The 23902-nt window shown below is 40.2% G+C and overlaps 1 protein-coding gene across 7 annotated transcripts in view; it reads left to right on the top strand.

Annotated features, from left to right (window-relative positions):
• FGGY (FGGY carbohydrate kinase domain containing) overlaps positions 1-23902 on the top strand; it is a 422532-nt gene that overhangs the window by 282133 nt on the left and 116497 nt on the right. For all 7 annotated transcript variants that reach the window (XM_082834792.1, XM_082834791.1, XM_082834790.1 and 4 more), the window contains 2 exons: positions 5087-5194; positions 20269-20330. In XM_082834792.1, coding sequence (XP_082690918.1) covers positions 5087-5194; positions 20269-20330 — 170 coding nt within the window. The remainder of the gene's footprint in view (positions 1-5086; positions 5195-20268; positions 20331-23902) is intronic.

Genomic DNA, 23902 nt, shown 5'->3' with positions numbered 1-23902 from the left:
CCCATGTGGTCGCCTCTGTGAAGTGCTCACTCCTTTCCCAGGCAGTCTGGGCTTCTACCACACTTGTCACCCACCTCACTGTAGCGCTTGGCATGTTTCGTTGTAATTTTTCTATTTCCACTTCTGTCTGCCCAGCCTGACTAGGAGCTCCTTGAGGAGGAGGGGCCATGCCTTATTGTTAATTCTTCTCCAGCTCCTCCTTCCTCTTCCCCCTCCCTCCTTCTCCCTCCTTCCTCATCTCTCTTCTTCTTCTATTATTATTGTTGTTGTTATTTTGCCTTATTATTTTTATAACCTTGTTGCTGATCTCAGTGCCTAGCATATAGTGTGCAAACAAATGTTTTGTTTTTATTTTGGTTTTCTAATTATTTATTTATTTATTTTTGGCTGCATCGTGTCTTAGTTGCCACATGCAGGATCTTCCTTGTGGCATGCAGGATCTTTCATTGCGGCACGCGAGGTCTTTCGTTGTGACGCGTGGGCTCTTCCTTGCAGCCTGTGGACTTCTCTCTAGTTGTGGCATGCGGGTTTTCTCTTCTCTAGTTGCGGCGCGTGGGCTCCAGGGCACGTGGGCTCTCTAGTTGAGGTACGCAAGCTCAGTAGCTGTGGCGCATAAGCTTAGTTGCCCCGTGGCATCTTAGTTCCCCAACCAGAGATCGAGCCTGCATCCCCTGCATGGAAGGCAGATTCTTTATCACTGGACCACCAGGGAAGTCCCAAGTGTTTTGTTTTATTGCAGGTTTTTATAACTTTATTCATATCACACATAATTAAAGAATGTGTCAGAGGTCTACCTACACTTTAAACAATACTAAATTGAATACTCATGTACCACGACCCATGAAAAAGGATATTATGGAAGAGAATATTACCGGTACCTTTTATGTGCAGAATTTTAACTGTATGATCAAATAAATGTTAACTACTTTCTTGCTGTATTTTGCTTGATGTTCTAGTTCTTAAAGTAAGTTTGAATCTTGTTTTGGACATGGCTCACGATAAGTAGTCCTTCCAAGTTTATACCATCTGAAAATATAAACTTTGCTTCTGTATTGTCATCTTCTACTTCATTATTAAGACCATTGACTAAATAAAATGAAGAATGACTCTAGAGACCTCCTTAATGGTTGCAGTTACTTTTGGCTGTGGCCATTCATCCCAGTCACCTGACTATCCCATCATGCAAGCCTCATTTCAAGGAGAACTAATGTTTACTTGGTATTTAACATATAATAAGCTGTTTATATGTGACAGCTTATTTCATTTTCACAAAAGTCCTCCCACATTTATATCATTCTTCCCATTTTGGAACTGAGGAAACTGAGGTTCAGAAAGATTACCTTTTATAAGGTCACCTGGCTGGAGCATGGTAGTCAGGATAGAATCAAATAGATCTTTGACTCAACCCTTGTTTTCTCCTCTGCTCTTCACAAGTGTATGGGGGAAAACTGATCAAAAGCCTTTTGCTCATGAAGATTCCCTAACCTACTTGTCATCAAGGCTAGGAGGTTGGTTCAGTCTGAGTGAGTCTATGTTGGCTCCAATAACCCTTGCTTTCTGCCCTTGAAAAGTAAATGAAGGACTCAAAGAATCAATGGTAGCCTAAAATCAAGGGCATACTTTGGCAGAGACAAATACAGAACCTATAGAGCCTGGCTGCTTTGTATTTTTATAACCTAGGGCATGCTATTTAAGTCTCTGCTTCAGTTTACACATCTGTATAATAGGAATAATGGTAGACTCTTCCCTTTAGGGTCGTTGTGAAGATTAAGTGGTTTAACTCCTGCCATGTGCTTGGAATATCGCCTTTAGTAAGTACCCAGTCAATCGTAGCTGCTGTTGTTGCCAACAGCACATTATTGCTGGAAAGTCAGTGTCCTGTTCGGACACCTGTCATTAGTGGAGTAAACTGTGCTCCTTCCTTTTGGATCACAGAGCAGCCTTCAGGCCAGGATAGCCATCAGCATGGAAAGAGCTTTCACAAAAAAATATTTTTAAGTATTTAGGTTTATTGCAAAGGATTAAAGCACACATAAATACATGAATGTGCTCACTCTCTCTCTCTGTCAAAACAAACTATTACTTGTTTTCTCCCAGAGCTTGGGAGTGATTGGAGGTGCTCTGGGGAACATATTTCTGTGTCCTTGTCCATCAGAGTCCTGATATCTGATGAGAAGCGTGTGCCATTCCAAATGAGTGAGCACAAGCAGGAGTCAACTCAGAAATTTCTGGACAGAGCCAGGCAGAGCCTTCACCTGCCATTCTGAGCAGCAGAGCCCCAGTCTGCCAGTGGCGTTCTGCAAAAGCTGATGCAGGAACATCTTTAAATCGTGGGGTTTGGGGTTTGGGTAGGGGGAGGTGATGCAGAGCTCTCCTAAGCAATTTATGTATACAAGTTTTGTTTGTTTGTTTGTTTTTTAAAAAGCATATCCTGGGATTTGAGGCCAGTATCTACCTGAGTTCAAGTCCCACCTCAGCCATTTACTACCTGTGTGACTGTGGACAACGTGCAACCTCTCTGAAACTAATCTGTCTAATGGTGCTAGAAGAGTTCTGGAAGAGAAGGGGTGCAGGGCATGAAAAGAGATGGCTTGACTTTGGTGGGTATCCATCCACCTGTCCAAACCCTGGATCCCAAGTGCTTGGCATGGGCTGTCTTATTTGCCCCAAAGCAGCTGGGGCATGCAGTATAGGGCAGTAGTTTCTAGAGTTGGCATGTGATAAAATTTCCACTGGCAAAGACAGAGTGACAAAAATGAAGACCATTTAGTGTGTGCTTCTTCTGTCTGGAACGCTCTCTGTATCATATATCAACACAAACACACACACACCTATATATACAAATACAGACAGATATACATATACTCACACCTGAATAATTTCTATGTATGTTTTCATCTTAATTCAAATATCACTTCTTCAGAACAGCCTTATCTGACCCCTAGACTATATTAGGTCCCTCACTTATGAGCTCTTATAATACCTTTTGATAGTCTTTCATTTATTTATCACAGTTTGTACGTATACATTTGTGTGATATCCATCTTAGGGTGACCAGTTGTCCCTTTTGCCTAGTACTGAGAGTTTTCCAGGACATAGGACTTCTGGTGTTAAAACTAGGAGAATCCTGGCCAAACCTGAATCATTGGTCTCCCTAGTCTGCCGCCCTCTGAAGAGAACAGCTCCGTGAAGGTGGAGACTATGCTCTTTTGTTTACATTTGCTTTCAGTGCCTGGATCACAGTAGGAGCTCAGGAAACATCTGTTGAACCCATAAAGAAATGAGTGAATATGTCAATGAAAGCTAAGCTGTCTTTTCTTGCAGGAAAAAAACAAACAAACAAACCTTTTTTTCCCCCTGAGATTATTCTTTTTCCTTTAGGTGTTAAATTTACCCTTTTATAAATTACCCTTATTTGGCAAAGTTTAAAGTTGATAATATTGTATAGTCTCCTGCCTTCCCTCACCCCCTTCCTCTTTGGAGGGTGGAATTCTTGCTGATTTGAGGAATCACTCATTTAGTGAAAAGAGAACCAGAATAGTTAGAGCTCAGACATTTAAAGAAGTGCTGCACTATAAACTTTATGAGGGCAGAAATTGTGGTTATATTCAGTTCACTTCTATATCCCCAGGGTCAGGCGTAGTAAGGGCTGAATAAATATTTGTAGAATAAATGAATGAGTAGATTATCTGCCCAGCCTCAAGACATGCAGGAGTAGACCCAGTGTGCCTAACTCCTTTTTCCTCCCTACCTTTTAATACACCCTTCCACAACCATAATATCACTTCAGCATTCATCCCTGCTGGGTGGATGAGAAGCTCGTGCCATTCCAGATGAGTGAACACGTGGTCCATCCCTGCCTGTCCCAGTCCATCTCTTGATGTCCTTTCCTAACACCTAATGGGCTTCCATGGTCTGCTACCAAAAACAGACGTTGCCGTATCTTGAATAATGAGAGCATCTCTCTCACCTGCATGTCTTTGTTCAAGCTATTCCCTTGACATGGAGTGCCTGTTCTAATTCATCTGGCTAAATCTTACTCTAGTCTAAGCTTATGTCCCATTCTCTCAGAAGCCATCTCTGGACCATTTCATTCCTCACCCACTGTGCCCCTCCACGGTATCCTATGTTTTGTCTTTACCATCCCATGGACCACACTGTTTTCTATTTGACTATTTACTTATCCAGCTACCCTGAGATGAGGAGCTTCTTAAGACAAGAACTCTTTCTGATTCATCTCTGTGTCCTCAGCACCCAGTTGAGAGAAATGGTATGCTATTAGGTGTCTAATAAGTGTTTGTAGAAGGAGGGGGATATATCAGTTATTTCGTGCCATTAAAATGCTAGGTTAGAAACAAACATAAAATCCTAGCGGTATACAAAAGGACATGTATTTTTGTTCACAAGTCTGTCGATCGGCTGGGTGATGCTGGTGATTCGGGCTCGCCACGTTGCCGGAGGACTGCGAGGATTTGCTGATCCTGTTTGGGCCCTCTCACGTATCTGAAACATCACGTGTGAGAACTGAGCTGACTCAGCTTGCTGCATATCCATCCAGCAGGCTCGCTGGGGCATGTTCTTGTGGCAGAGGGAGAGAAGGAAGAGCAGGAGCACACAGTTGTCGAGGCCTAAACCTGGAAAACCGGTGCACAGTGTCACTTCCCCCTCATTCTGTTGGCCAAACCAAGTCACAAGGTTGACCCAGACTCAAGGGTTGGGAACCCCACCTCTCAACAAGAGGTGCTGCAAAGTCATATTGCACAGTGGGTGGAAGCAGGGAGGGCTAGAAAATGGGGACCATTATTACAATCAGTCTACCACAGAGAGGGAGTTGGCCAGGAACTGTCACATCAGTTTCTTTCCAAAATGATCTCCTTTGCTACCTTGACGCCTGAATGAGTTTATCAGAAAGGTTTCCAGAGGTGAAGCCAGGCCCGTCCTTTGTCAGGACTAACTTGCCCACCGTCAAAGGTATTTAATAAGAAGCTGAATTGCGTGGTCATAGAAACATCACACGGGAGGAGGATAAGGCTCCTTCTAGCCTTGAGGGACAATGTTTTCACATACTTTGCCCCTTTCTTTCCAGATCAGCAAAAACCCGATCTTTGTACCAGGAGTCTGGGGCCCTTATTTCTCAGCCATGGTCCCTGGGTTCTGGCTGAATGAAGGTGGCCAGAGCGTTACTGGAAAATTGGTAAGTTGACACTTTCATACGGTCTTTACTGTTTTTACACCCTTGACTAGTCCATTTTGTCACATTCCCCGTATACCCAGGATCTGGAAGGTTTGCAGACTCCTACATCAGAAGAATTAACTTTCTCTTAGCACAAAGTCTCACATATGGAGCATATGTAGCCCGTGTTTGCCAAAGGAATCAATGTTGATCCAGGCATTGATGACTACCCCATCTTCTCACCTATCTTTCTTTCACAGAACAACCCATTTTTCTCACGGCATCAGGAGTAATATTCTACTTGGTAAAAAGGACTATGTTAATCTCCAGCCAGAATCCTTCAGTGGTTCCCTGTAGCCCTTGGGACATAGCTCAGATAGTTTTCTGGGCACATCATTCCCTTTGTGGTCTGCCCCCTCCAGTCTCACCCATGTACTTGTCACGAAGGCCAGATTGCCCTACTCACAGCTTCCCCATGGCTCCTGTTATTCTGCTCCTCTGTGCCTTTGTATATGCTGCTTTCCCTACTCGGGGAGTTCTTTATCACTTGCTAGTTTTACTTGATCTTTAAGATGTAACTCCAGTTCTTAGCGCATTCTGAGATAATCTGTCTTTTCCAGAAATCTACACATTCTTTAAAGGCATGGGTTATATCATACTTCTCTTTTTATTTAGCTCAGTGCCTGGTTTGTAGAAGGTGCTTGGAGAAAATGTGTTGAACTCATGGGGTCATCTCATAGGGAAGACAGAAGATCTATAAAAGTGAGATGAGTACTATACCAGAGGTACAAGGCACAGAGTTTGCACAAAGCTAGATTAAGGAATTCTTTTCAGGGGAGAAAGCATTTGTACTGCACCTTAATGATAAATAGGGACCAACCAGACACAGAAAGGTAGGGATATTCTTCTAGGTATGAGAACTTGCATAGGAACAAAGACATGGGAGTGAAAAATAGCAAGGCATATTTGAGAGTAATTGCAGAATTTCAGTTGTGGCATAAACCGTTCTTAGAAGAATGACTTACAATAAAATTAGAGAGCTGGGCAGGGACCAAACAGAAGTCCCTGTAAAACAAGCTAAGGAGTTGAACTTCAGGTAGTAGACCACAGAGAGTAGGTGAAAGATTGGAATAGTGATGGGTGTTGTCAGATCTCTGTTATAAAAACTGGCTAGCAGCCGTCAGGAAGAAGGCCTGAGGGTGCACGGCTGGGTGAAGAGAGACCAGCTTTAATAGGTTAGTCCACAGACAGAAAGCCATGAGGACTTTGGCAATAATGGACAGTGGCAATAATGACTGAGAATTGAGGTCGAGAGATCAGCAGACCTTGGAAGGATTAAATGTGGAAAGCAAGGGACAGTAAGATCCAGGCTCAGTTACTCAGCCTCACATTCACTATGTTGTATTGAAATCATCTGTTTATGGTCTGCTCCCCTACCAGCTTTTCTAAATGTCCAGCCAAATCAAAAGTGATCTGATCTCAAGCTGGATATGGATACAAATAACCATTAATTTTCCACTTCTTCATGTGTTTCTCTTTTATTCCTAGCTGCCTCAAGTTCTCTCTCAAAGCTGATGCACGCATAGGTGGGTGGCTGGATTCAAAGAGCGTGTTTTGTGCCTTCACTCTTGTGCCAGGCTGTAGAGATACCTGAATTAGTCCCCCCATTAGTCCCTGGTTTTAAGGAGCTCATCGTCTAGTAGGGAAGCACAGTGAGTATAAATTAAATAACGTCTGATAGGTCTTAATAACCAATTAGACTTTTCTAGAAAAGTCAAGAAAAAGACATCACTCGATGCCTAAGGTACAGTGGGATTGAAACTTTATAGTCTCCTCTTTAAACTAGTGTTATGTATTTACACAACTTTCCACTTAAATATCCACTCCCTTTCTATGACACATAGAAAACCCATTACTGAAACATAGCCCTTTTCAAGCCCACATCATGGTATAATTACCTTTAGGAGAACCAGAAGTCATAACAGACACAACCCAGAGTCTTTTTTAACAAGGATAACAATCCAGTAAACTAACTCTTTGTGCAGGATGCATTGTCCGTGAAGCTGTCCATCAACAGGTTTTCAGAGAGTTAGTTTACTAATTGACCGTCTGTGTCAGTCTAGAAATGCTTTTACCAGTATTTGACTCAGAGTTGGCTCTGTTGCTATGGATATAAGCCATCTTTGCCCAAACATTATGACGTATCTTGGTGGACAAGAATTCGTTATGCCTGTTTCCTAAGCCTGAATTTAAATTTTAAAAAATGACCCCTTTCTGACCATTAATTAAAATCTTCATAATAGTCCACTATGGTTTTTGACAAGAATCATGGGACTTTCTGGCCTTTATCTAGCTAGTTGATTTTGCATCATCAACCAATGAAGTTGCATGTAGAGTTACACTTAGGGCAGTTCTGTGTATAGAGTTTCATTAGACATAGGAATGGGGTATGACTGACTTACCCATGGGTTACAAAAAGCAAAATCTAAGGAAGTCGAGAAGTTAGCATAATGGGGCAAAATCTGAATCAAGAACAAAACAGACTGTCCAATAAATCGTCAGTCCAGAGAGGCCAAGCAAAGAGACAGAAACCACCTATAAAATAAAGAGATATAAAAATAATAACAATGATGGTAATAATAATAACAACAACAATTGTCCCTTATTGAGTACATTTTCCTGTGGGAAAGATTTATATATATATATATATATATATATATATATATATATATATATATATATATATATATATATGTATATGTATATATGTATATATATGTATATAAAATCGTGTTACTTCTTGAATGATACTCATAATAATCACAATGCCTAATATTTATTTTGAAGACTTATGTCCCAGTCTCAATTCCAAGAGCTTTTCATGTCCTATTTTATTTAATCCTCTGATACCCCTATAAGTTAGGTACAGTTATTATCCATATTTTACACACGAAGAACTGAAACTCAGTGTAGCAAGCACAGCGTGGAGAGATTCCTGATGCACTGTCAATGGCCTTTTTACCTGTTTCCGTTGGTACTCACCTTTCCTTTCCATTTACTTATTCTGGTTTATCACCGGTTTTACAGCCTATTGTCATCATACAGAACACCATAAGAGGAAGTTACATTGCTTTTATTCCGTGTTTCACATGTACATATTCTCTCATAAGCTATGTCTGAAAGTGGCTGCTCTGTTATTACATTGTCCAGAATATATTATAAACATGCAGTTGTAAATATATCACCTAAAGCAGAAGGGAAGAGATAGAAGAAGAAGAGGGAAGTAAAGAAGGGGAAAGAAGAGAGGGAAAAAAGAAAAAAGAAACAAAATTTATCTAAACTCTAGATTTGGAAAAAAGATATTTTGTTTCATTTTTACAATTAAATACAGATCTTCCATCACAAAGCAAAATCCTTCATTCCAAGTATATGAATAGATTGGTACTTTAAAAAAAAATCTCCATCTGGTTAACTTCAGGACGAAGAAAAAAATAGGATAGGATCTTTTCTGGCTCTGGAGCCTTTGCAATTTCATCTGTCTGAGATTTGGGCTTGTTTTTCACTCATTTCAAGCTTGTGCTGCTGCTGTTTATTTCCTCTTAGAAGGGCACATACCCCATTCCCATGGATGATTTACTTCAGTTCACCAAACACCCATCAAAGATTGTCTCGTGCTTGTTGATACACTCTCCAGAAAGTTTTGCAAAAACCATCACTTTTTGCCCAGGCTTTTTCCACAGAGCACCAACTGGTACAGTCACTGTGTCCAGATGCTGAAGCTTATTTCCAACTGGACCTCAGCCATCCCTCTGTCCAAGCACTCTTCTCTGTCTTACTTGAAGTCATTTTTATTGGGGCAGGCATCGGGTAAGAGAGCCTAAGACAGTTTCCTAAGCTGCCCCTATGGTGAAATTGGCTTTCTGGGACAATTGGGCTTGGTGGGGAGTTACCTTTGAATTTTTTGAAGCCAGAATTTAAATTTATAAATTTGGGCCACAGGGTCATAATGTTCGCAGGGTTCTAGCTCTTGGAGTTTTAGAATTGGCGCATTGCAAGTGCCTATCTGCCTCCTTCCTTGTCACCAAAGCCCCTCAGCCTGGGGCTAGCCTCAGGGGGGTCAGCCAGCTCTTCCATATGAAGAGCTTGCCATGTACTCAGTGCTGTCCAGGTTAGAGGTAGTGATGCCATCCCTTCATTCAGTCACTCTTTCCAGCATGTTACAGAGATTTCCTGAGGGATTACTCTGGGCTAGGCAAGAATATGGTCACACATGATTCCTGTCCTCCAGTGGCTTGTCATCTAGTGGGAAAGCTGGATATGGAACTGACAATTATAATTTATTATAGCACATAAAAGTAGATTGCACTACCCCGACTGGGAGAATCTGTTCTATGCTCAGCACATTGAGGCCCTCATGAAGATTCAGGATTTCATCTGATCTTCACAGCATGTCTATGTGGTCAGTTTTACTAGTGACTAAGGCTCAGAACAGTGAGGTAACTTGATCAAGGTCTTAACAGTTATAAATGGGGAGAGCCTTGATTCAAACCCAAGTCAGCTACTGGAAGCCCCAGATCTTTCCAGAATTGAACCTGACTTTTATAGGGCTACCTTTCTGAATTTTTCTTACAGTTCTCTTGTAGACTTCCTTGAGAAGCAATTATTGTATCAGTTAGTGTGACTTTCTTATCAAGTGTATTAAAGCACGTATAGTTGGCAGGCTTTGTAAGGCCATGAGAGAGAAACTTATGTGTATCGGCCTTGACAGGATCTAGGTATATAGACTTAGGTGTGTCCCCAGCATGTCACATTAGCTAATTGGAATGACTGCATGGATACAAAGACCAGCTCTGCATAAACAGATGCCTCCCTGTTCTCTCCTCCTGCCCAGGCTTTCACTGTATTTTTTGTACACCCACCTGGATTCCTGCACATCTTCCTAATTACCTTACTCTTCCTATAAGGACACCAATTCTATCAGATCAGGGCCCCACCCTTATGATCTTATTTAACCTTAATTACCTCCATAATGTCTCCATCTCCAAATGCAGTTGTATTGGGGGTTGGGCTTCAACATCTGAATTTTGAAAGGATACAATTCAGTCCATAACAGTCATACATATTTCAAACAAGTTCTGAGAAACAAAGCATAATCTTTTGTGTTTACCTACATATTTACCATTTCCATTGTTATTTATTTCTTTATGAAAATTTAAGCTTCCACCTGATATTTCCCTTCAGCATGAAGAACTTCCTTTAGCATTTCTTTAGTTGTTGCAGGTCTACTGGCAAACAAACAAACAAACAAAAACACACCTTCTTAGTTTTTTGGGTTTTTTTTTTGCGCTACGCGGGCCTCTCACTGTTGTGGCCTCTCCCGTTGAGGAGCACAGGCTCCGGACGCGCAGGCTCAGCGGCCATGGCTCACGGGCTCAGCCGCTCTGCGGCATGTGGGATCTTCCCGGACCGGGGCACGAACCCATGTCCCCTGCATCGGTAGGCGGACTCTCAACCACTGTGCCACCAGGGAAACCCCACCTTCTTAGTTTTCTTCTTTTTTCCTTCAACACTTAAAAGATGTCAGTGTATTGTATTCTGGCACCATTGTTTCTTATGAGAAGTCAAACATCATTTATTTTGTTCTTCCCCTATGTACAGTGTATTTTTTTCCTCTGGCTACTTTTAAGATTTTCCCTTAATCTTAGTTTTTATTATGGTGTACCCAGATATTGTGTTTTGGAAATTTATCCTTCCTCCCCCAGGTTTGCTATACTTCTTGAATTTGTAAATTCCTGTCTTTCACCAAGTTTGGGAAATCTTTAGCATGTATATATTTAAATGTCTTTTCTGCCCTATTTGCTCTTACTCCTCCTACTGTGACTCCAATTACACATTTTTAAGACCTTTGGCTATTGTCCCATAGCCCCTGAGGGCTTCTGGGTTTTTTTTATTCCCCCCAATATTCCTCTCTCTTTCTCTCTCTGTCTCTCTCCTTCTCTCTCTCAATTAGACACTCTCTATTGGTCTTTTTTCAAGTTCACTGACTCTTCTGTCTGCAATCTCCAACCAGCTCATGGACCCATACATTTCAGATATTATATTTATCAATACGAGAATTTCTACTTTTTAATTGTTTCCATTTCTTTGCCATTTCCTATCTGTTTGTTAGTTATGAGAGTGTTATCCTTTACATCCTTAAGCATTGTTAAATTACTAGCTTTAAAATTCTTGTCTTCTAATTTTAACATCTGTGTTATTTCAGGGTTATTGTCCATTAAATGGCCATTCTCTTAAGTAAGAATTACATTTTCCTGTTTCTTCATATGTCTAGTAATTTTGACTCATATCTTGTACATTGTAATTGATGTATTGTAGAGACAGTGGATTATTCTTATTTCTCTGAAGAGTATTTTATTAAGCAGGTAATTTAATGACAACTCAAACTCCAAGTTTTGTCTCTCCTTTGTTGAGTTCTTTAAGCCTTAGTTGAGCTACTTATTATGTAATTCAGAGATCATCCAGAGATTAAGGTAACCTTTATGCATAGTGTTGAGCTCCCTTTTCTATGTCTCTCTCCTTTCTGAGATCTCCCTACCTTTTATTTTCTAGTTGCTATGGTGGCCTTGAACTCTGACCTCTAATTTCTTAGCTATGAAGACTGCATATTTCTATCTATCTGAGTATTAGCTGTCCTGCATGGCACTGATTAGGGCCTGCCCTCAGGCAAAAATCCGTAAAATCAAGAAACACATATAAAACTCTTTTTTCCGGGGCTTCCCTGGTGGCACAGTGGTTGAGAGTCCGCCTGCCAGTGCAGGGGACATGGGTTTGTGCCCTGGTCCGGGAGGATGCCACATACCACAGAGCGGCTGGGCCCATGAGCCATGGCCGCTAAGCCTGCATGTCCGGAGCCTGTGCTCCACAGCAGGAGAGGCCACAACAGTGAAAACCCCGCATACCGCAAAAAAAAAAAAAAAAAATGTTTTTCCTTCAATGTGTCTCTTCCTTCTCAGTTTCTGCCTGGCTTTGGTCACTTCCCAGTATCTTCAGAGAATCGTTTGATATATTTTGATCAGCATTTACAATTGTTATCTGGGAAAGAATTCATATGATAAGAACTATTTAGCCATTTTAAGAAGTGGAACTGGGCAGAGGGGTGGTGGTAGTGGGATGCATTGGGAGATTGGGATTGACATGTATACACTAATATGTATAAAATAAATAACTAATAAGAACATGCTGTATAAAAATAATAAAATAAAACTTTTTTAAAAAAGAAAAATATTTCAGATGTGATAAAAACAATATACTGGCTTCAGAATTTTTAAAAAGGCAAAATTAAAATGAATAAACATTTAATCAGAAGTCTCCAAAAAAAAAAAAAAAAGTGGAACTCCTGAATGATTTCTTTTAAATCAAATAAGATTATGTTTCTTCCCTGATTAAAACCCTTCTGTTGGCAATCTGTATGTCTTCTTTAGAAAAATGTCTATTTAGGTCTTCTGCCCATTTTTGGACTGGGTTGTTTGTTTTTTTTGATATTGAATTGTATGAACTGTTTGCATATTTTGGAGACTAATCCCTTATTGGTCACAATGTTTGCAAATATTTTCTCCCATTCTGTAGGTTGTCTTTTCATTTTGTTGATGGTTTCCTTTGCTGTGCAAAGGCTTTTAAGTTTGATTAGGTCCCATTTGTTTATTTTTGCTTTTATTTCTTTTGCCTTGAGAGACTGATCTAAGAAAATGTATTGCTACGATTTATGTCAAAGAATGCCTCTTCCTCTTCTAGGATTTTTATGGTGTCACGTTTTATATTTAGGTCTTTAAACCATTTTGAGTTTATTTTTGTATATGGTGTGAGGGAGTGTTCCAATTTCACTACAGTCAGGATAGCTATCATCAAAAAGTCTACAAATAATAAATGCTGTAGATGGTGTGGAGAAAAGGGAACCCTCATACACTGTTGGTGGGAATGTATTTAAATTGGTGCAGCCGTTATGGAAAATAGTATGGAGGTTCCTTAAAAAGCTAAAAATAGAGCTACCATATGATCTAGCAATCCCACTCCTGGGTATATATCCAGAGAAAAGAAAACTCTAATTCAAAAAGATACATGCACCCCAATGTTCATAGCAGCACTATTTACAATAGCCAAGACATGGAAACCACCCAAGTGCCCATCAACAGGTGATTGGCTTAAGAAGATGTGGTGTATATATATATATATATATATATATATATATATATATATACACACACACACACACACACACACACACACACACACTGGAATATTACTCAGCCATAAAAAAGAACGAAATATTGCCATTTGCAGCAACATGGATGGACCCAGAAAATATTATACTTCTCAAAGTAAATCAGACAGAGAAAAACAAATACTATATCACTTATATGTAGAATCTAAAAAATAATACAAATTAATACATATACAAAATATAAACAGACTCACAGACATAGAAAACAAAGTTATGGCTACCAAAGTTATGGAAGGAGGGACAAATTAGGAGTATGGCATTAACAGATACAAACTACTATAACCTAAAATAGATAAGCAACAAGGATTTACTGTATAACACAGGAACTATATTCAATCCTTGTAATAACCTATAATGGAATATAATCAGAAAAAAATAACTGAATCACTATGCTGTAAACCTGAAACTGACAAAATACTGTAAATCAACTGTACTTCAATTTAAAAAAATCTTTCTGTATCCTCTCATAGTACTTAGAATAAAATCTAAAGCCTTTGCCATGGCCTGCTTGATTTTCTCCACTTTCTACCTCTCTATCCTCATTTTATACAAGTTTCCTACTTACTTACTCCAGTCTAGTCTCACTGGACTCCTGTCAATTCCTAGGACATATGAAGCTCTTTGCTACTATAGAATCTTTGCATTTGTCATTCTCTTTACTTGGAAATTGTTGTTTCTTTTTTTTTTTCTTCATGTCTTATCTTAAATTTCACCCTCAGGTCTTTCCTGAACCCTCTATCTAAAATCAGTGTTCATATTACAGTAACTTATCTATTTCCTTCAAAGAACTAATCACTATCTTTAATTATTATATGTATTTGTTGACTCTATATGTCAATAGAATATAATCTCCGAGTGGACAGAAAGTACACCTGCCTTAATTGCTGCTGAATCCCCTGTGCTTACTATGACCAGAACAGAGTAGGTGTTCAATTAACATTCATTAAATCTATAAAACCTTATCAGACTGGACTATATTTGAATATTGGGATACCCATTTTCCCTTCATAAGTCAGAGCTTTGTGAAAGTGACGACTTCTATTTGTCTTTGTATCCTGAATTATTAGAATGATGCCTAGCACAGAGTAGAGATGTATCACATTAGTTTCATGAATCAGTGAACTAACAAACTGTAAAAATGAACAAAGCTACCAATTTTGATGGTGAATGAAATTGACTAAACTAACCCTGCATTAAATCAGAATTGATCAACTTGTAAGAGAAATTGTCCTATGTAAAGCTTATATGAAAGTTGTAAAAAAAAAAAAAATGAACACATAGTTTATATTTTCCTCTCCGGAATGTTTGTTGTTCCTAGGAACTGTTCGGTATTGAAAGTCGCAGTCCTTTCCAGCAGTATAAAAAAAATTGTCTAGATTGGGCTTGCTTCTTTCATTAGATTTTCATGAGAATTTCAAAGCTGGGAAAAATCAGGCAAAATGTTTTTGCTTTGAGATAAGAAGATTAGGTAAGCAAAGAGTTGAAATAGCTTAGATGAGGAAGTGACATTACAGGTAAATACAAATGGAAAAAAAGCAGTTGTCACAAGTGATGAACATTGCTCTGAGCCTAATGATTGTTTTACCTGTAAAGAAGGAAAAAGGCAGCCTCAAGACTAATAGATAGTCTTGGTGGCGCAGTGATTAAGAACCCGCCTGCCAATGCAGGGGACACGGGTTTGAGCCCTGGTCCAGGAAGACCCCACATGTCCCGGAGCAACTAAGCCCGTGCGACACAACTACTGAGCCTGTGCTCTAGAGCCTACAAGCCACAACTACTGAGCCCACGAGCCACAACTGCTGAGCCCATGTGCCTAGAGCCCACACACCGCAACAAAGAATAGCCGCCTCCCCCCCGCTGCAACTAGAGAAAGCCCGCGTGCAGCAGCAAAGACCCAACACAACCAAAAATAAATAAATAAATACAATTTTTAAAAAAGAGCAGATTGCTCCATCTCCTATTAAAAAAAAAAAAAAGAAAAGACTAATAGATAAAACTGATTTTAATAGAGAAAAACCCATCAAGCAATAAGATAGCTTTGTCTTAGCAAAATGATCATGGAACCTAAAATTCTTAAATTTTAAATTTGCCTTTGTGATGTGTTTTTCTTGCCTGTAAACTCTTTGCCAAAGGTTTTGCTATCTCAGGCGGTGCAGTTCTCTGTGTAATTTTACAAACTCTTGCCTATTTGTCGTATTAACTTATTCTGTGTTTTAGAGAGAGAATTAGAAATGGTCTTGTCCAAGGTCATGCCCTGAGCCAGAGTTGAGCTCAGGTCTCAGGAGTCCTTGTCTGCGTTCTCTCCGTCATATCAAGGGTCAAAAATGCAAATGCTTAAAGGAGTCAGACAGACAGCATAAATGAATAAACAGACCAGGCAATGAGGTATTTTTTACTTCTACAGAGAAGTTTCTCTTTTCAGCTCTTAGTACTCTCGGGCTGAATTCCATGTTCCCTCCTTTGACAGAGAGATGGGCATAGAGAAATAGATTGCTACTACAGGTAAAACATTAGTGCCATCATGATGATAAATTGAGTGGTGGTGCCTCTCACAAACTGGAGGGTGCAGGCCTGTCTGAAGGGATCAGTCACCACTCAGCTCCAGCTGACCCTTGCCATGGGGGAGTATGGTGACCCAGTGTTTTACATTCACCAGTTCTTCGAGAGAAACCAAAATCTGGACTTAAAGTGAAATCGCCCAGTTTTAAAATATTGGCTCATTTTTAAACACATTATATATCCCACGTAAAATACATCTGTGGGCCAGATGCCACCTCATACTACCCATGTATGATCTCTGTGTTATACTGTATTGCATTTCTATTTTTCCCATGTTCCAAATGCAGGTGCCACCTTAATAAGGAAATGCCAAAAAGCCCCACAATTCTAGTTATGTATTGTAAGATGGCCTTTTCCTCTTGATCCTGACCTGAAAGCCATCCAGAGGAAGATCTGACTCCACCCAGCTTAAGCTTCCTACCTATCCAAATAGTTTGTAGCCTTTTCTGCCTTCTCCTACAGCTGCCAGCTCTCAGAGCTGACATCTCAGAAGATGGAGGAAACAAGGAAAGAGTCATAGAGTCAGGATGGTTCTGTCTATATATTTCTAAGGCAGCCACTTGGCAAATATAGTTATTGTCGTCACACTTGTTATTGGGAAACAAATAACCACTTAATGGGACGCTGTGATCTTCTATACTGTGCTAAATGTATTAGAGAACAGAAGTAGAAAGATCAACCCTTGCAACAGGCACTCCAGGCTTTTGAAATGAGTACTCAGTTATTTGACAAACTGGCTCCTTCTTTGTTAATCAGGGTGGGCCTTTGTCATCAGATGCTGTGGGGGAAAAAAAAAAAACTGCAGCTGACCTTTTAAGGTCTTGTTCTTCCAACCATTTTTACTCTTTTGGTGGTACTTCCTTCTCTTTAATAATAGGCGTTACGATCTAAAAGCCACCTGTATATCACTCACTGCAACCTTCCCTGCAAAGCAAATTTTACTCTCCACATTTTACAGTTGTAAGAGAAGAGGCTCTGAGAGGTCAAGTAACTTAGGTAGCAGAGAATATAAGTATAGACCATGAGTTTTGAACCTAAGTCTGTTTCCAAAGCCCGTGTTTTCAGCTACTGTCTTAAAATGTAGATTTTATTATTATTCAGGTATGATGAGGCCAGAAGATCAGGAGATGGTTGCCACTGAAAGGATAGTTTGTTACTCACAGTTCTGCAAAAGAGGGGGCCGGCTAAACCATGCAGGGCCAAATGGGAAGCACTAAGGTTGTCCCTAGTTGTCTGGTACCTGGCTCTGGGGTGATTAGAGCAGGGATATAGAGGAGGTGGTGAGGAGGTGTGCTCTGTATTAGTCAGTTTGCATATGAAAGGCATGCTTACAGGCCAGTGGGGTCCTTTACTATCTCTAGGAATTGGCTAGCCCTGGAAAGGGCAGTCTCTCCAGGGTCAACAGGGCCCCAGATCCCAAAGCATCACAAATACAGAAAAATAAAAAGACATGATTAAAATGCCCACATTTCCTTTTATTAGACCCAAAAGTTCAAAGCCATCCTTTCACTCTGATTTTCTTATGCTCTGTAACTACTCAGTCACTAAGTTTTGTTTTATTTTCTTCAAAATGTGTCTCATTCATTCTTTCGAGATGCCAGGCATTGTAGGCACTGAAGAATGGGAAATAATGAGGTTTTTGATTTAAAAGAGCTCAGAGCGTAAGGTAAGAGATAGACATATAAACTAATCGTTATTGAAGAACTTGATAAATGCTGCAATAGAGCAAGGACAGGGGATATTCGTGCCTTGTATTCCCAGTGTCAGCCTCTGAGCCCTGTCTGTGTTTCCTACCCTCTGTGCCTAGTCATCTCCCCATTGTACATACCCTACTGGGTTAATTTTCCTTAACTTGTCATTATTTTGCTCCACAAATCGAAATAATTTCCTGTGGCCTACAATTCAGTAAAACAATAGTCACTTATCTGACTTTTAAGAACCACTGTCTGTCCATACCCTCCTCGTGCATCCATATTTTCACCACCTCATTTATTTTCTAATTTAACATACAGTTACCCTCTGATCAATGTGTGCCCCACACAAACAGACACAAATATAAAGCGTGGTAAGTGCTCCCAAGAAGTACATGGTATTCTGTGGGCATGTGGTCCATTATGGTTTGTACATCCCACATTTATCCAACAAATACTTATTGAGCATCTATGATATGCCAGTCTCAGGGCTAGACCAGCCTTCTTACTGTCTATACCCAGATTTGTCTTTCCATCTTCATATCTCTACTCCTCACAGCCTCCTTTCTGGTATCCCTTGCCTCTAGCCCTTTACTCCTCCAAACTGCCTGTTCTTGGCAATTATTATATATACAACTATATAATAATTGCCAAATATTATATATACAACTATACAGTAATTGCCAAATTATTGACTTCTTGCTTCATGCTCTTGTATGTATTTCTTATTTTCCACTCTATCCCAGAGCTTAGTCCCAGTAACTGGTGTATTAGGCATTCGGTAAATACCAAATCACTGCATTCATGCATGTGGGACACATGCTAGCTTCTGTGCTTCCTCCGGGAAGCTCATTTAAATCTCCCTTCTCTGACCTCCTAAAGCACTTCCCATAGAAACTAGCCTCAAATCAAGTAATGGCTTTAATTATCCATTATTGATGCCAGTGGCTTCATTGTGATGCTCCGACTGGATTGCAAACTCTTTAAGGTCCAAACCATGCCTCATTGCAGTAACCCCAAACTGAACCTTCAGCAAGTAAATATTCAAAACCTGGATGATTTTCTTTCCGTTGAAATCACCAGTTGCTTTGGTATTATTTTGACACATTTCTACACAAATGGAATTTGACAAGTTATACCTGGAAGTTGAGTAGACAATGTGACATGGTAGTTAAGACCAAGGGCTTCAGATACAGAGAGACCTCAGTTTGAGACCTAGATCTGTCACTTACTCCCCTATGACCTTAGGCAAGTTACTTAATCTCTTCTAGTCCTGGTTTTCTCATCTTCATAGTGGCTAATAGTATCTTCTTCACGGGAATGTTGTAAGAAATAAATGAGATAATGTATGTAAAATGCATAGCTTAGTATTGGTATATGGTAAATGAGTCAATAAATTTTAGGTGATATCATTTATTCTGTTGTTGGCATTATGGTAGGCATGCTCTGTGTCGCAGAAATCCTGTTTTAAAAGGAGACTAGGACGGGGTAAGGGGGAGAGGAGGTCGCTGAAGCTCAGAGCAGATAAGTGACTTGCACAAGGTCACATAGCTAGTTAGTATCAGAGCCAGAACCCAGACCCAGCCTCGGTGACTCCAGAACAAAATCTTGTCCTCTTTACACAGACCTGACGCTCAGGAAGCATGCACAGGGAAACTATCCCCATGAGGCCACGATAACCGGTCTGTCCGTAGTTTGAATGAAAATAAATAGATCAGAATGGTAGTTTTTGGGGATTCATGTAAACGTTGAGACAATACACAGATTAGGTTCAGGAACTCAAGCCCATTGTTGGGTGTGGTTTAGCAAGCAGAGTCACAGCATGGGGAAACACATCCCTTCCTGATGCATAGTGCATATTATTTTGTTTAGAGCCACCAAGTGGATTAAGGAATAAATCCTAGACGTGGAATTTCAGATGAGAAGATGGTTGTCTGCAGAGCTCAGACATTTCTGTCCTTGGAGAGAGAGCTCTGTCCCAGTTTCCCATGCGATAACTTCTAAGTCAGGGGAGATTCGCTTGACAGCTCTGGGGCAACTCTTTTTTGTGTTTTTTAAACTGGGACTCCCTCCTCATAGACTCTTTCACTCAACTTCTCTGTTAGTAAGACACAGAGAATAATTCAAGGTCTGACATTGCCCTGGGGTAACAGTGTGGGGTAACCGGAGGGGGAGATGATGTAATCCAGAGGCCAGTGCTTTCAACACCCAGGCCGGCCCCCCTCTACCTCATTTACCCTGAGTTACACCTCCTTCTCATGCCTCTGTCAGACCTCATTCTTGGACCTGATACTACCTGCTGCTACCAGTTCAGCCTTGGGAGTTTCTTTTCCTGCTGTTCTTCTCTTTAAACTTCTTTGTTTTTATAAATCCAAGAGGCCAGCAGTTGGTTAAACAAAGCTAGATTTCTGAAAGAGCTGAGACACTCTTGCTGAGTTAGCATTTTAATATTCTTGGATCCTCTGTAGACAAAGAATTGAAAGAAACAGACATTTTAATATATCTTCTTCTGGCTTTAACATAGACTAGAGAAGCTATAAAATTGACCCCTCTCTCTTGTTTTTCAGATAGATCACATGGTGCAGGGCCATGCTGCCTTCCCAGAACTACAAGCCAAGGCCACAGCCAGGTAACAGCTCTCTCTGTTCTCTACAGTTTTCCATGCCCGACCACATTAGGGGCACTGACTTTAGGCAGCTGCATGATTTTCAGATCCTGTGAGCAATGAGAATGCCTGGCAGTACTTGGTTATAAGATAGTCATCTGGATGAGCCAGGACATACATGTATTAATTTTCAAAACAATCTAAGAGAATTCACAAAAAAACTAGAGATCCTCCAAGAATATGCCAGTAATCATGGTTGAGAAGCTCTGACGTAGAAGAAAGAGCATGGATTTTTTGAGTCAAAGTTTCTTGGATTCAACTCCAGTTTTTCTCCTTAATAACTATGTGACCTTGGGCAAGTTATTCAACTTCTTTAAGCCTGTCTTTTCATCTGTGAAACAGGATAGTAACTGATAGGAGTGATTTCTAGAATACATTGTTAAGTGAAGAAAGCCGAGTATATTATTTATATATTTATTTATTTATTTATTGGCTACGTTGGGTCTTTGTTGCTGCACGCAGGCTTTCTCTAGTTGTGGTGGAAGGGGGCTACTCTTCATTGTGGTGCATGGGCTTCTCATCGTGGTGGCTTCTCTTGTTGCGGAGCACGAGCCCTAGGTGCATGGGCTTCAGTAGTCGTGGCTCACAGGCTTAGTTGCTCCTCGGCATATGGGTTCTTCCCTCACCAGGGTTCGAATCCATGTCCCCTGCGTTGGCAGGTGGATTCTTAACCACTGCACCACCAGGGAAGTCCATAAAAGAGTGTTTATAATATACTCTTTTTTATGTAAAAAGAAGGTGATATAAGAAAATATATGTGTACCTACTCATTTATGCAAAAGAAATATAGGGAAGTTAAACTAGAAACTCATGAGGTTGTTACCTATAGGAGGTGGGGTAGGAATGGGATGGAAATAATGGGGAAATGGGAACAGGGTAGTAGGAGGGAGCGACACTTCTTTGAGTGTACCTGTTTATATAACTCATACTCTTAGAATCATGATGATGCTTCATGTCCCCCTGAAAATAAATAAAAGATAGATAGATAGATAGATAGATAGATGATAGGTGGATGTGTGTGGTGGGGGTGAAATACAAACAGTGAAAAAAATGAACCTGTAGTATTAATAATAAATAGTATGATCATACTAATGGGGGTTTGGGAAAGAAAAGAATTAACCTAAGTAATTTCTACAAAATTATTAGCCAGTATGCTTCAAAGATTAGGAAGCTTAAGGAATTACTAGAGAATTGTCCCAGATTTGAGGAGACTAAGATGCTACTACATCTAGAAACAATGTATGATCATGGGTTAGATCTTGGCCAGAAAAAAGCACATTAGTGGGGAAAGCTGTCAGCATTCAAATAAGTATGGAGATTAGTAATAATACTGTATTTATGTTAATTTCTTAGATGGTGGGTATAGGGCAAGTCTGCATACTATTTTTGCAATTTTTCTGTAAATCTAAAATTATTTTGAAATAAGAAGTTTGAAGAATAATTATTGAATGAATTTCATGATAATAATGCTTAGTAGTTGGGCTTTTTAACAAACGTAAGGTGTTTTATAATATTTTCAGAGAAACCCCATTCATGAAGCTAGCACCTGGCAAAAGGGAGATAGTCAAAGGTGGAGGTTACTATCCTAGATCCTGGAGCCAAATTGCCTGTCTCAGCTGCACCCTTTAGTAGCTTGTTACCCTGGGCAATGTACTTAACCTCACTGTGCCTTAGTACTTCACTGTACAGAAAAATAATAACAGTAAACACCTCATAAGGTTGTCGAGAAAATTAAATGAATTCAAATAGTATCTGGGATATAGCAACAATTGCTGAGCTATAATAAATATTCAGTAAATGGTAGTGGTAGTGATAAAATCTGTAGTTACTCGTATTAGACATTTCCATTCCACCAAGGGACGTCTGTTCTTATGGGGAGGCACACCTGCACAGAGCAGAATGAAGTGCATACTGACTAGAATATAAACTCTGTGTCATCAGGGTGCAGAGGAGGATTGATCCCACCAAGGAGTTTGAGAAAAGTTTCATAAGCTTTCCCTTCTACGAGTCTCTAGTTACAATGTCATTACCATCTACAGGGATCATACCACTTAGCCAATAACTAGCACTTTAGTTGGCTTAGAGACCACATAACCTAGAAGAGGGATGCCTAACCTCAGATCACCAGGGAACCCCTTAATTGTGTGCAGAGTTTTGTTGATTATATACTTACGCGTACATTTCTGGGAAGAGGGGCCATAGCTTTTATCAAATTCGTGAGGGGATCCAGCATTTTAAAACCTCTAACCCAAAGGAAAGAGCACAGATGTAGAGTTTAGAGATCTAGATTCAAATCTCAGCTCCCACATACATAGCTGTTTGAACCTTAGTTTCCTTATCAGAACATGGGATAGTAGACATGAGAGAACCAGCCATGGATAGCTCTGAGAATTTATTTTGAGCTTACAGAAGCAATGTATTTGGAAGGGCTTCGTAAACTGTACGATGACAATGACAACAACCACTACTACTACTTCTACTACTATTACTAATGATTATAAAAGAGGCGGACATTTTGGAGGGGATTGTTCTAGGGTTAAGAGCAGATGTCATCACCTGCCTGCCTTCTCATGGAGTAGCAAGAACACTGGACTGAAGTCTTGGCTTCTGGTACCAATTCTGCCAGCAATGTCTTGGTGACTCAGTTTCCTCACCTATAAAATTACAATGATCCCACCCTGCTTAATTCATTTTCCAGGTGTTATGAGGATGAAAGTAGACCGTGGAAATGCCAGTCTCTGAAGATCTTAGACCTCAACGCAAATCTAAGGGATAGGTTAGACTTTGCAATGAAATACTCAAAATATCCAGAACTTTCTTCTGTAGCTGAACCTCATGTGAGTAGTTTTGATTGAAAATAGGAAGAAGGGGAGGATTTATGGATTAGCATGTAAACCCAGAGAAACAGCAGCACAGTGTGGTCCAGAAGCAGTAATTTATAGAATTCAATCTTAGAGTCAGACTGGATTTACATCCCACGTCTCTTCACATGCCAGCTGACTTCATCCCGCTTTCCAGCTAGCTCTCTGTATTTTTCCCTCTCTTTAGAGCTAAGTTGCTCCAAAGCATTGCCTGTACTCTTGGTCAGTTTCCTCACTCCTCCCTTGCCCACTCCAGTTTGATTCTGTCACCATCGGCCCCTGAAACGTTTACTGTTCAGGTCCTCGGCGACCACAGGATGTCTTCCAGTCCCCTTCCTTGAGCTCTCAGCTCCATGTGGCACCAATGATCACTCCTTCTCCTTCCCACACTCTCTTTTCTTGGCTTGCCAGAATGTCACCCTCACCTAGTTTTACTTCTGTATCTCTGACTATTTCTTAATCTCCTTTTCAGGCCTATGATCCTTTTCTCTGTCACTAACAACAAAGTTCATCACAGCTACATTCTTGGACCTCTTCTCTCTTTGTGGTCTTTTCCATGATCCCATCTACATTCTTGGCTTCATTTCCTGCTGTATTTTGATGACTCTCAAAATTTTATCTCCAGTTTGTATATACTTAGTAGGCATTCAATATTGGTTCTCTTCCCTTCCAATT

The sequence above is a fragment of the Leucopleurus acutus genome (assembly GCF_964270905.1).
Source record: "Leucopleurus acutus genome assembly, chromosome: 2".
NCBI classification, from domain to species: Eukaryota; Metazoa; Chordata; class Mammalia; order Artiodactyla; family Delphinidae; genus Leucopleurus; species Leucopleurus acutus.
This window is presented reverse-complemented; position numbering and strand designations above follow the sequence as displayed.